This window comes from Filicampus tigris, chromosome 17 (genome assembly GCF_054856515.1).
Source record: "Filicampus tigris isolate MCC_2025a chromosome 17, RoL_Ftig_1.0, whole genome shotgun sequence".
NCBI classification, from domain to species: domain Eukaryota; kingdom Metazoa; phylum Chordata; class Actinopteri; order Syngnathiformes; family Syngnathidae; genus Filicampus; species Filicampus tigris.
The window spans coordinates 10,435,598-10,450,030 of record NC_141233.1 but is presented as its reverse complement, the minus strand read 5'-3'; the positions used below and the strand labels follow the sequence as shown (position 1 = coordinate 10,450,030).

Below are 14,433 nucleotides of genomic sequence, written 5' to 3'. Positions count from 1 at the left end.
AGTTATCAGCTAATGAGAATTCCAATCGGAGCAGGAAGGAAGGGCTTAGAATGCGTGTCCCTCAGCGAATTGGGGCGAATGTTAATCACGATGCCTGCGCGCACACACACACACACACACACACACACAGACTCACACCCACACACACAAGCTTGCATGCAGTGCACACGGGAGCATGCGGAGATGTGCGCAGGTTGACACATGAATGGATGGACGAAGGATAAAGAGCGAGGATGTTTTTCAAAAGTCTGTTTTGTGTGGAACTAATTGGTTTCAGATGAAAATCAGCGCACACAAACTTGAGACGATACTTCTTCATGAGTTTCTTTTTTTTTTTTCTCTCCTTCAGCCTTCCATTCATCCCTCTCGGTCCTTCCTTTTACTCTGCCGTTCTTCTCCGGGCTCTTCCTGCCATCCCGGTCACTTCATTCATCATAAAACCGCAACATAGACGTCAATGGCCGGGACGCTAAAAAGTGATGGAAGGGCAGACTCCTTAGCAATGAAAAGCGTGTATCTCCAAATGTAAGATATAATCCATAATTCACCATTTTTTGGAGATGTGGTGCAAAATTTCAACTCAGACGCATCCTTTGCGATACAATTGGGAACATTTTTCACAAAAGGACTTGTTGCGGCCAGTTGGTTTAAATGTACCTTTTGAGATGAAAAGAACCCTGTGCTAAATCCATTTATTAAACCAAATAGTTTCATAGAGTGCTTTAATGCAGACTCTTTCAATTTCAATTCTTGGAATTTTTCCAACTGAATTTTCGTTTTTAGACCCAAATTTAGGCCGGTCTTTCTGTTTCTGTTTCTGTTTCTTTCTGCTGTAATGGAGTAATGTAGTTTCAATACATTTGAAAGGGGAATAATGATGTGATTTTCATTGAATTGATGAGTAAATTGAGCGAGCTTGGTCATGGAACAACTCAAACCCGTGAAGTCAAGGTACCGCTGTACTTGACACCAGACGCTGATGCTGCGATATTCCACCTTGTCTGGCTTCTTTGTTCAAGGCAAAATAGATAAATGCTGCAATTTTGCGGGATCCCTACTATCATCCACTTTTTTTTCCCCCCACTCTTTCCCCCGTACTTTGTGTCCAACGAAGGACACCAGACCTCTGGAGGACTCCCCCTGTCCCTCAGGAAGAGCCGCGCTCCCCCCAGCCCGTCCCTCGTCCTTCTCCCTGTGTTTTTTCATAAGCTATTATTTATGTCTGACAGACCTCCTCCAGACAAATGGCTGCCATATGGAGAAAAAGACAGCGAGGTAAACGGGGACGGAAGGCAGGAAGTAAAGAAAACTCACCCTGCGTCCTCGCCGTTGTCTGGCGAATTCTTCCGCGGTGCTTTCAGGCGCCATGCGAGCTATGTCAGAATGACCTACCGGTGTGCGTCAATGGAGATATCATCATTGTCTTCTTCGGAAGAGCTACGGCCCCTGTGGGCTGTCAGCCCACACTTATACGCGTCCCTGCAGCCCACAGGAGCACATGATCCTGCTTATGCGTGTCATGTGCTGTATATAAGTCAAATAATGCTTCAAAAAAAAAAAAAAAAAAAAAGAATTTCAAGCTGTTTATTTCCACTCCCGGTTGAAGTTTACTGTCAAACTAAACGTAAAACCAAAAGAATTACATATTATGATTTCAAAATAGCCACATACATTGGCCTTGCGATAGTGTGCTTAGCTTAATGCTAGCAAATCATGCAAAACGCCATAGATGGGCCACAAATGGCATCTATGTGGCAGTGCTATTACGCTATAACGGATAGTTGAACACAAACGGTGCAACAACACATGTAGACAGACAATAAAACAATATTCACAGGCATACCTTCTTAGTTGTCAGCGTCTAATATTACCGAAATTCTTCTTCATTAGTGTGTATTTGCCTGTATGATACTGTCCCCGGTGGCCAAGGCATTTACATTGGAACAGGGGTAGGGAACGCCGGTTCCTCGCGAGCCATATCCTGCCTGTTTTGGATCTCACCCTACTACAACACACCTGATTCAAATAATCAGCTCATCAGCATGCTCAGTCGAAGTCTGAAATGATCCTGATCATTTGAGTCAGGTGTGTTGTTGTAGGGAGATATCCAAAACAGTCAGGATATGGCTCTCGGCGACCAGCGTTCCCTACCCCTGCATTAGAAGTTGCGCAAGGTCTGGAACAGATTAATGGCAGTTCCATTCATTTCAATGGAGAAAGATAATTTGAGTGTTTTGAGTTCCAACATGATCACGGAATGGATTATGTCCAGGCACCACTGTATTTGTTTTTTTCTATTGGGTTACTTTCCTCCAAACTACAAGCACAATGATACTTATTTAATAGTCAACAAAATGCTGTTGTTACAATACCACCTCGTTGGCATGGTCAATTAAAAGTCAAGTTTTGCAAAAGTTTCGATAAAAGCTACCAAACAGTCTTTTGGGTGACTTTATCAAGCCGCAAAAATAAATGAGTTGAGCTTATATTAACTTTGTACTTTTGAATTAGAATATGCGTGTGTGTGTCATATTTTGATAACGGACTGTATGCTTTTGTACAGTGCTCACAAAAGCAAGACATTTAGCGCGTGGGATGATGCATTAACGATGAGTATAAACGGATATTTTAGTAACTTTCTCTGCTGGTGAAAAATGCAAAGAAAAGAACGCATCTTGGGAGTCTTTAGCCTCTCGGGTGTCCCCTGAAGTCCAGATGTTCTGTCCGGCCTCACTATCCTCACAAAACAATGACAAAATACATGTGGAAATATTATACTGACCGATGCATCATCTCTAATCGTAGTTAAAGACACGTAAGATTGTAAGATCGTCTTTAATGCCTTGCAGAGATCTCATCTTACAACATTTCATAGGAGAAACTGTTTCTGTGTTTTGGTGGGTGATGCTGTTTTGGTTAGCTACAAAGGTCAAACCGACTCAGTTGTCCAGATTGTTCTTCCATTATCATGCGAGACTCTCCAGCATTTTTCATTGAGTTGACTTTGCGTTTTCAACTCTGCTCTCCTTTGACATCCCTGCCTTGTCGTTTTCTTGGTAATCACCTCAATCTTCTGTCCCCAACTACGAGTTCTGCCTCGGCCCTTCCTGCTTTCTGTTTGCCTGTCCCGTGGCTGCAATGACATCGCTATGTGAGTTTCCCTGTTATGCTACCAGGGGCTGACTTTCTTGTCTCAAGATACAGTGCACAAAAACAAAACCTACGTATTTCTTTACACCGTCTTTCATTATGGTTTATGTGTTCGGACAATACTACTCTTACAAGTTTTCCCTGTCAAAATGGCCGCCCCCTGAAATGAATGGATTTTGCTGCTTAACTCATATTCCACAAACGCAATATTAATCAGAATGCCGCGTTTCAACTAGTGGGCCTGCTGGGAACATATTCTTGAAAAAAATATGTTTGGGTTGATTTCCGCTTTAAGCCGGGGAAAGAGGAGTAGGAAGTTTGTTCCAGTACAGCAAAGCTAGTCCAGGAACTGTAAGATACTCAGGGTGCCCTGCCGCAACTCTCACCTCCTCTCACCCACTGAACGAAGCAAACGCCGCAGGACCCCTTCATAGGTGCGCTAGTCGATCCGGAATTTTTCTGACACACTTCGTGCAAGTAAATTGATTGACTTATTACTTTATTCTCCTGATGGTGAAAAGGAAGCAAAGGTTTATATTTCTGGGGATACTGTTGATTTCCCCTCTAAATGTTATTCTTTTCAAATCCAGCCTCTTGTTCTATACAGGCTCTCGAGAGTCAAGTCTTCCTGTCAGAATAAAAGTGTCTCTTATGTTTAGTCCCTCAGGGAGCAGCTGGCCAGCCAGCTAATCCCCCACTGGGCCTTCTCCTCCTCCTCCTTCCTCAATCTCCCTTCCTGCCTTCCGTCCTCTCCCCATGTCTTGTGTAATAGCTCCCTTGTTCCCGCTGGACAAAACAGCACCTTTGTGGCCTCTTTTGCCTCTTTCTCCGCCGCTCACTAGCCCCCTTCACACACATTCATACACCAGTCCGGTTTCTCCCTCAAATCGGAACCATGAAACACTTTTAAAAAAAGCAGGAGTAGGGACATTGTAAACAGCAGGTTTTGGGGTCGGGCTGGGCTAAGTGTCCAGCAGAGAAGAGAGGCAGGCCTTTGTTATGAGGGGGATTAGTTGGTGAGGTGTGGGGAAGGTTGCCACCTCCAACACCGCACACCTACACCACCCACACAACCGCCACCTCCTCTAATTAGCACCATACTCACTTCACACACTCATAAAAATAAAGCAAATGCACACTGCTTGCTCATGTGTGCAGTTTCAAGCTACAGCTCTTAAAATGTAAATAAGAAGAATGTAAATTAGCCTAATGTGTAAAGAGATCTAAAAGGAATTTGTCTTAACGTCACACCGAAATTTCACAAACACTGTTGTAGTCTGTAAAAATGCCTTTGTAAAACGTATTGCTCATTTTAATCAACTCTACTTGAAAGCGATTGGTTTAACAATCTATTTTATTTTCAATCTTGAGAAATTGACTTGTTTTTTTATCCATGGGGATATTATGTTATCGTATTATATCCGTTTTTTTATCTTTGAATTATTCTATGAATCATAATCGTAATTTTGTTCCAAATGGTAACCGTTTATTTTCCTTAAATTGTAAACTTTATGCAAACAAGTTCGTTTATATTCTAAAACGACAACAAAAACTCACTGCGTCACACCCTCTCAACCCCAGTCCGTCAGTTTTAAAAACTGTCCCGTCGCTTGTCAGTCATCAGCAAAACAGACATCCGTCAGTGACTGGATATTGCGGATGATGATTATGCAAAGATGTTCCACACTGTTGTTGTTCGTCATTTGGCGAAAGTGACCATCTGTGTGTAATTCAATAAGGAAACGTTGATCCCCCACTCCACCCCCCCTTCTCCGCAATGATTAATTAATAAGCCATTACCTGCCATAGCGTGCGGTAAAAATTCACACTTGAATTAATCTGAGAGGCGGTATGTTTGCCTCTGTAGATCCTGATATTTTGCTTATAGGAACAACATTCAAATGGGCTAAACAGTTAACTCATCAACATAGCTTCTATTAACCAAATGAATTGCAGTTTGCCGGCATTTTTTTTTTTTTTTCCCCAAGTATCAACGGCATGCGCCTGGATAGAAGGTGTACTCCATAAAAGCACATCTGGCAAGCATTGCGATCAATCCAACACCTGAAGCGAGTCGTTGCGAGAATGACACAACGTGATGCAGGTTCGGCTTAGCTCTTTGATGGGCGATATCAAATGCCTTTTGGAGGCCTTTCCTCTCAGGCGTCATCGCTGGCTGCCTTTAATGCTGAACTTTCCATTCGCGAGCAGCCTCTCTCTGTCTCCTGTGGTGTGTTTGTATGCTTTAAACACATCAAACTGTTCTTTTGAAGACCGCAGTCATAAAACCGTCCTTTGATGGTCTTGTCACTTTGTACAAGAGCGCTCTTGCTGCTATCCAAAACTCCAGACGGACGTGACCACGCCTCCTCATGATGTACGTAGTGACCAGCAGGAACAGATGGAGGTGGTCTGCTTTGGTACCTTAAGGGGCGCCTTACACGACACGGTTTTCATCTCAAATTGATTAAACAAACAAACAAAAACCTGCATTGTTTTGTCCTCTAAGGTACAAGTATGCTCCAACCAAGAATGGTTTTACTCTTTTGGGATGCAAAAGAATAGTCGTTAATACGGTAGAAGTTCAATTCAATCGACCTGGAAAAAATTGATATAATGTACAGAAAATAGTGTCCACTCCACTCAAAATGCTCGTTTGGACAGTTGTTTTTAAAGTCTGCTAGTTCCAGAATTGGCAACAACAGACGGTCCAATTGACTAAAGCAATCTTATGTGTCTATGTGGCAGCCATGTTGATGGGGTGAATTTCCCATCAAAGGCAATGCATGGAAATGGCGGCCATGTTAGCATAGGCGACTGTCTCCCAAAGGTAATGTAAGGTAAAAGGCAAGGACGTTAGCTTAGCATCACCATAGGGACGGCGCTCAACAAAACGTGTCGTATCTACCCGTTTCAAGCTTTTTTAAGATAAATTCATTTGCAATGATTTTGTGCTGTGGTGGGCCACGGAAAAGGTTAAAAAAAAAAAAAAAAAAGGATATATATTTTGTACTGTATTGGGTGTTTTTAAGCCATGAAAAAATAGTTCAATTTAACAGAAAATCAACCCTAATTGAGGTTCCACTTTAGAGTGGAGATGGGCCTTAGGGTGTTTTATAAGTGTAACGAAAATCTTTTTAAAATGTTGTTGGATTTCATAAATTATAATAACCTTCATACATAGTTGATCATTTTTGATGTGGTCGACCCCAAACTCAATTCCTCTGTTTTTTTTTTTTTGTGATTTGCCCTCCATCCATACCCCCTATTCCCTTTCACTGAGGTTCTCCGTAGTCACAAAATATGCACATTGTCATGAGCACATTTTGCACATTGCACGGTCTCCCTCATGCACTGGGATACCCCCACCCCCTCCCGTCCCCCAACCAGAGGCGAGACTTGTGGATGCGGCACAAAAGCCATCACGGATTGTTTCCGCCTAGCCGATCGCCCGCTTTGGTCCGCTCAAATGACGCCTTCACGCATGTTGGCCGTGATAGGATGCAATGTCATATTTATTCACATGGACGTAGGTCGGCATTTACATGAACAAAAATGCCGATGGAGGATGATGTGCTTACACTATTAGTGTGATCCTCAGGTGTTACCAGGGAAACAAGGCTATATTTAGCAATACACTGACACTCTCTCTCACACACAGATAAATGCATGCTTGTGTGTTTCCTCACTTCCCATTGAATATGATATTCCATTCAGTGATTTTTTTTTTTTTTTTTTTTGGGCCATTAAGTCAGGATTGAAACCTGGTGGGGATGTATTGCAGTGTATGACGCAAGCACTTTTGTGGGTAACCCCGATTAGGAAGCATGCGAAGGCCACAGAGGGAGCGAGGCAAGAGTAGGTCGGAACCTTCTCCGTGTCGGGTAGCCGTGCCTTCCGCCCACCATTCGATCCAGCGATGCTATAAATAGCGCAAGGGATCCATTTATAGCTCAATGCCACATTGTGATGCCGAGCGGATGACATGCCTCAGTCAATCGCGCTCCTGGAAAATGGGATTATGGCTCCCTGTGAAAGGTTTTGAATATGTTGTTGGTTCACCTTGGATGTTAACACAACCTTGTTGGATTTATTTTAGATCGGAGTCAAATTATGAATCTTAGATATTTTAGGCTCAATTTTTTTTTTGTCTCTCTGTCTACCTATCATATGCAAGTCTAACATTTTTTTTTTTTGCTGATCACTACCCAGCTCCTGTCAGCAAAAACACAATTTGTCATTGTTTTCTTGGCATAAGCAAAATAATGATGATGCAAATCCTATTAGTCTTTGTCTTTGTGGGGATAGTTGGCTGATTGCAAAAAATGCGTCGGCCCCTTCCCATTCTGTGCCCTTATCGCCTATGATGACGTGCGTTGTGTGCTTTGATGCATATTTTTCAATGCATCAACACTTGTCGTGTGGGAATTTCAGCAAGCTTCCTTTCACAGCTTTATTGCGAAATGAAACGACGCACTCGGCGTGTTTCGTGCCATTTCCTTTGCAGACATTGAGACTACCTGCTACTGTGTGTGTATGTACAGAGCCTGCTTGTGTATTTGTGTGTGTGTTTGGGAGAGAGATACGGTGTTCCTTACAATTCATCTGCTCCGTCTGCAAAACAGAAAAAAAAAAAAAAAACATTAAATAATATCTGATAGTATGCCTTATTTCCCCCCCGGTTAAAACACTTCAAAGGTGTCTTAATAGCCTTGCTGAAATTGTCTACTGCTGAGCCAATGCAGAGTATGGCCGCCGTTACCATGGCGACGTTGGTGGCGAGTAGGCACTAGTGTAGTCGTTCAAAGTGTAAAGAAAACATATATGTAATAAAAGCTGGATTGTGTTTAAATTTTTGGACCAATCCGTGTCGAGTTAGTTATACTACTCAGGCCTGACTAAAGAAGTCAACTTCAGTGTTTTTTGAATGACCGCTATTGTAAACGTTTGGATTATTACGACATGACATCAGATTTTTAATACCTTAGACCCACTGGCTTGTCATATTAAAACCACTGTGAGCATTCACCCAATTCTGTTGCTTTTTAAAAAAATTTTTTTTTTTTACTATAATACGATGAACTCACACTCGCCCTGTTGAACCCATGAGTATTATGGTCTGTCGTCCCCAGCCAGTCTGATAAGAGTGCAACTGACTCAACACTCAGACGCTGCATTATTTCCTGCCATTGTTTCTCCTCCAAGCAGTTACCGTACACAATTCACTCGGGTGATGAATTTTCCTGTGAACTCGCATTTGCGTTTCTATTTCCACCCATCAGTGACGTTAATCACAGTTATTTTGGGTATTTGTATTGTCGACAGAGGGTTAAGTATAGCTATTCGTTACGTGATGGGCGCGTGCTTGGAATGTTTTTTTTTTCCCAACATTAGGACTCTAACAATTATATAGAACTGAAGTCACTGTGAGGGGAGTTACAACACGCAATCATTTCACAGAAAGTGAACAAAACAGACAATGATCAAATATCTTGTCTTTAGACGACTTGGTGAAGCAGCATGTGGCTCATTATCTAACATTATAATAGTACGCTGTGTTACTGGTAAATGATTATTTGTGGTCATGAGGCAGCTTGGCGTTTAATTACAAGTTTTACTTTATATTGGGACTTCGTTATGTTTATGGTGTATATATTGACAGTGATGAATGTTTTGACAAAACACAAAGCAACTTTTTATTCTAAAATTGAAATTCATTCTGTTGAATTGCAACTTTATTTTGGAAATATTGTGACTTCCATTTTTCTCTCGTGACTCTCTTCATGACCAATTTCCTTTTGAGTTGACTGTATTGTTTTGCAAACAAATTCTCTGCGTCTATCTTTGCCCACATATGACATCATAAACAATTCGAGGATGCCCGATGGAATACAGCCCTGCCAAGTTTATTATCAAATGAAGAATTCAAGGAATACGTTTAAAAGCAGCATGAGCTTATGTTGGTTCGGACTGCGTTTTGACTCCATGGGTTAGTAAAGACGTGAGTTGACTGTCAGTCCTGATAGCAAGTGTGTGTCCGTCATGTGTGAGTAATAAAAGCCAGCAGCACGTTTATTTCCTCAACCTGACCTCCTTTCCAAGAGCAGGCCTAACTGGATTAAAACGCCCACCGCAGCGAAGGTCTGTTTTTAACGCACGCCATGTTAAGTGTGCATATGTGTGTGTGTGTGTCGTTTTGTGACTGACAGCCACAGCTTGGCTATGTGTCTGTGTTGTCACAGGAAGTCAACATGGCTTATGATGTCATCTGCACCTTGCTGCCCTTTATTTGGCTTATCTTTTTCTTGGCTTTATCTTTTTTTCTTCCGCTCTCCAGTCTGTCATCCCTTAGTCAACCCCCACCGCCCCTCAACCCCACACCCCCTCCTCACAGACCTCCACCCCCACCCTTCGGGCCCACAGGAGATGATAAGGTGATGTCATGCCTCCGCTTCCTGGGGATGTGAGTAACTGTACACTGTGGGCCATGGCAAGCCGTGTGTGTGTGCGCATGTGTTGCAAGTGTGTGTCTGCTTGTCCGACAATGAGAGAGGAGTGAGTGGTTTCAGTTTTCTTGATACATTTTTTTTGTGGTCTGATTTCATAAATTAATGAAATACATCATGAAAAATATAATAGCATTTTTTGTTGTTGACCAAATCACTCTTAAGTTGGCTAAAAAGTTAGTTTGGTGTTTAACTAGGCTAACAAATGTGTGTAATATATAATATATACAAATGATATAGGTGTATATGTATATATATATTTTTTATCAGCCTATATATTTTCAATAATTTAAAAAAAATTACTGATCACTTATCAATTAAAAATTATTACCATTATATTTATTGTATGCTAGTTATTTTTGTATTGTCAATATCTATTTTTATTTTTATTTTATTTACATTTGTTTTGTATATTTGTGTAATATTTATATTGTACATTTATGATATTAACAACAAAAAATAATTATTCTTTAACAATACTGTAGATACACAATGCTGGTTTGCTTATGTATGCTTTTTGTACTTGATTTTAAACATATTTAAATATTTTTGTATTTTGTTGTCACACTTCTTAATATTTAATATGCACATTAAAAAATAAGTGAAACTGACTGGCATGAAAAAAACTCATAAGTAAAGCCAGTGTTCTCAGTAAACCTGAACAGAAGCCAAAAAAAAAAAATGGAATGATGAAAACGCATAAAGAAAAAAAGAGATAAACACACAAACAAGCATCCGCCATTTGTCTTCCCCGAAGCGAGCAACACACACACTTGTCATGTGGGCTCCTCCACACCACCATCTGGAACCACACTGCCACTCTTTTCTTAGGCCTGGGAAGCAAATCGCTCACCCTCCAAAATAAAGCACACACATTTTTGCCGGGCGCCAAGGCGCCTTTTTTTTTATTTATTTTAATTTTTTTTACTTTTTATTTTATATCACTTGTTTCCTTTAAATGTGGACGCTGCTTCAATGACAACAAATGCGATTTACAAGACAGCCAATCAATGAATACAATAGAGACTTTATTAATTTCTTGTCAACAAGTTCCAAGGAATTGTATGAAATCATCCCCCCAAAAAATTGAGCTATGTTAAAAAATAAACAACAACAATTTGTTTTTGTAAATTACTACTTATAATATCCATCCATTATCTGAACCGCTACCTAGGGACACATATCAAATAATCAAATAATCACTTTTGTGAACTTCATTTTTTAAGTTACAACTGAAAAATGCTGTTAATTTTTTTATTTATTTTATTAACTATTTTTTTGTAAAATTACAACTTAATTTTTGTATGAATATCCTTTTTTTGGTAAATTTAAATGTGATTGTTGTTAAAAAATACAGCATTTAATTTAGCATTTATTGTTATTGAAAAACAGTTCTCCTCTTGAAAAAGTACAACCTGTAAGTTCTTTGTGAGATTTCAACTTAGATATTAAAAAATTTAAATTTTTGTAAAATTCAAACTTAGTTTTTGCATTTAAAAAAAAAAAAAAGAAAAACTGTAGAAATTATTGTAATTTTTTTCTATTCTTGTAAACGTAATTTTTGTAAAATGACAGGATTAAAAAAATATATACAACTTCATTTTTGAATGAGTGAATAATTGTTCATTCACTCGCAGGGCAAAACATGCAAGCCGGGTGCTGCTGTTCTTCTTAGCAACAGACTTCAAATGCTCACCACTAGTCCACTGTGCTGCCCCATATTTTCCATCCCACTCTTTCCTTGTGACTGAACAAGTGAGTGCCTCCCACTGCCATGTAACAGTACAGACGTGCTATTTTATTTGCGCGGGCAGTTTGTGGCATTCATTTTTAGTCAAATTACACACATTGAATTTATGGGAGGGGAAAACGAGCTGGAGTCTGAAAATAACTGAGCCTCTGCAAAAAAAAAAAAAAAAAAAAAAAAAACAGTGGGAGAGGGCAGATTTCCTGGTCGCGTAAGACCGCGCCTGTGCTCCAAGGCCCCCGGCGGCAGCACCAAGCCATAAAATAACATTGAGAGTGTGCCCCGAGCGCTTCCTTTGCAAATGAGAACGCAAAGCATGCTGGCGCTGCAGCAGCACTTTGAAGCGCCACCGTCATGCGGAGCTGTCCCCCTCCGACAAGAATAGAGTGGCGTTCAGCATGGATGCTCCACTTGAAAGGAGCGAGCAGCAGTTGTTTTAAACTCGTCTGCTCGGCTCAGCCCGGCCCGAGCCGCCTGACTTGTTTTGTGGAAGTTCAAAACAACCAGACGCATGATATAACTCAGTGTTTTTAAGTGTTACGTTGGGATTTTTTTCACATTTGTCAAAAGAGGTCAGCTTTGGTTCTAGCTTCGGACGGTGGAAGAAAAATACAAGTTAACACAATCCGCTACTACTTTTGTTCAGACTTTGTACGAGTATAAGTACTTATTTGAGTACTCGCCGATACCAATGACGCGGCAGTCAATACTAAATGCTGCTTTTTAACTTCGGTTTGTTCCTGATTTTACTATGTGCATTGAGCAAGATTGGTGTATTCATTCATTTTATTTCATGAAACCCTGACTGTGGATGGAATGATAAACAATCACTTCTTGGCCATGTTTATTGTATGCTAAGATGTGAAAGTAATCCTTTCAATTAAAGCTCAGGACAAGTATCAAATAGTACATTCTTATGAACCATTCATATTCTGCGTGCAGCTCGGGAGAGCATCCGGGTGCCGCATGGAAACAGCGTTAGGGTGGAACAGTGGCCAGAGAGTGCCACTTAGCTCCGCCCTTGCCATTCTGATGGAGGAAAATCTATTTTAAGCAAATGTTCTTCAAAAAACTCAAACTTTTCTTGAACTTGCCAAATGTTTGACTCAAACACAACCCATTTATAGTAGTGACTTTCGTCATTACAAAAAGACAAAAATGTAAATGTAGCCTGAAAACATTTCACGTGACATGATATCGTGTGAACACTCGGAGCACTATGTAAAATAAAAGTACATAACTAAGAAATTAAATAAAATAAGAGACGAATAAGAACAAACTCTGATGGGAATTATATCAGGCTGGCAAAGTGGTATCGGTGTCATAGTATCAGGTCATATTTCAGGGACGAGCACAGATGCGCAATACAAAGAACTTAATCTGTGCATAATACAACTAAATCAAAGCTAATTAAGTACCACATCACTTTTAACACTGCACCGAGAATTCATATACATGTGGTGCCACTACACACTTAAATTCGTCTGAGTATTCATGCCTAAGTATGTGCCGCTGGTTTTGTTAGCAACAAAGTTCAAATGCGAATTACCACACAACATAAGATCACTTCAAATACCTGTCTAGGTTTTTTTTTTTTCTCAAAAAATCTCCTCACTTGAATTCACAACATACTGATCATGTGCCTTTGTACATGCTGCTGTTTTAGTTAGCAAAAGGGCTCCAATGAGTTCAAACGCTAATGGCCCCGAGATGATTTTTAATACTGCGCAGGAACCTCATTCTCAACCGACGGCACTTGAATTCATCCGGTAGACTGTTTACTTACCTCTGTAGGTGCTGCTGTTTTTCTTAGCAACAGAATTCCAATTACTGCTTAGTGTACAATCACTTTTTATACTGTGTAGGCAGCCCGTTGACAACATGTGGCATGTCTTCACTCTCCAGTACAAGAAACCGCTTACGTGCCTCAATAGGTGCTGCTGAAACACAGTTTAAACAGGCTCCGTTGCTAACTCTATATTGTCCGTGTGTGAACCCTAGCGTTCATAAACTGAAAAAAAGGGGGTTGGTCCATGTGGCGGGAGAGGTTTATTAGTGTAGGGGGGGGGGGCTGCTATTTGAGGAAAAATACTGTAAGCGGCGCTTGTATCACTTCCTCGTGTTCCCCTGTCACCTCCTCACCTCAAGACTGTGGAGCACTTCAAAAGGTTTGCATTAGACATTCCTCTTGACAATTATAGTTGCTTCTCGAGTCAACACACACACACACACACACACAGGCACGCACACATGAGGATGTGGCCTGAAAAGAGCCAGGAAGTAAAGCGGGGACAAGCTATAAAAAAAGGTGGGAGCAGTGACATGGTCAGGGCCACAGTCAAACAGTTGTGGCCAATCCGGGGCATGTGGAATGAGAGCTATTTGCCTTAAATAGCCCTGTTTAGTGATCTATGTTTCCTTTTGCTTTTCATGTTGTCAATGACAGGAAAGGGGATGGGAAGAGGAAGAGATAAGAGGTTCAACTCTTAGGACGTCTCTTTCCCAGAAAGGAGACGGGGGCTTGGGGGTGGGGGTGGCTGTCGTGGCTTTGCTTACGCACTCGTGGGCCAAAATAGGACTTGTTCCATGGAAAGAGAATTTGGCCTTTTTGCATCACATCCTCTCAAATTGGGCTCATCACAGGCTCGATTGTGTTTTACAAGATGACTGCTTTCTCTTTTTGTCCATGACATTATCTACACATCTATGCAAAGCGCTTTTATATACCATAGCATACTGTATGTACCCTCTAGTAGATAACTGAAGTAGATGCTCAAAATAGACCCTACACTTCTACACAAGTCACATGTCATTTGCCCCTGCTCCTCACTGCAGACAAATTATGGTAATAATGTACATTTGCAGGTGTGCTCATACATTTACATACCCTAGGTGTATGTAAACTTATGGGCACAACTGTATATATCACCATTGACCAGGACTTGGCAGACATAAAGTAAGTTAAGTTGACATACCTTTAGGGTGTGTCAATTGATGAGCACAACTGCACATGTACTGTATATTATAGAA

The 14,433-nt window shown here is 40.9% G+C and overlaps 1 protein-coding gene across 1 annotated transcript in view; it reads left to right on the top strand.

The window, feature by feature from the left end:
* Nucleotides 1-3,992, top strand: part of LOC147133329 (uncharacterized) — a 56,754-nt gene extending 52,762 nt beyond the window's left edge. The window contains exons 7-8 of the mRNA XM_086013184.1: nucleotides 1,230-1,377; nucleotides 3,810-3,992. Of these exons, the coding sequence (XP_085869310.1) occupies nucleotides 1,230-1,377; nucleotides 3,810-3,992 (331 nt within the window). The remainder of the gene's footprint in view (nucleotides 1-1,229; nucleotides 1,378-3,809) is intronic.
* Nucleotides 3,993-14,433: the final 10,441 nt, after the last annotated feature.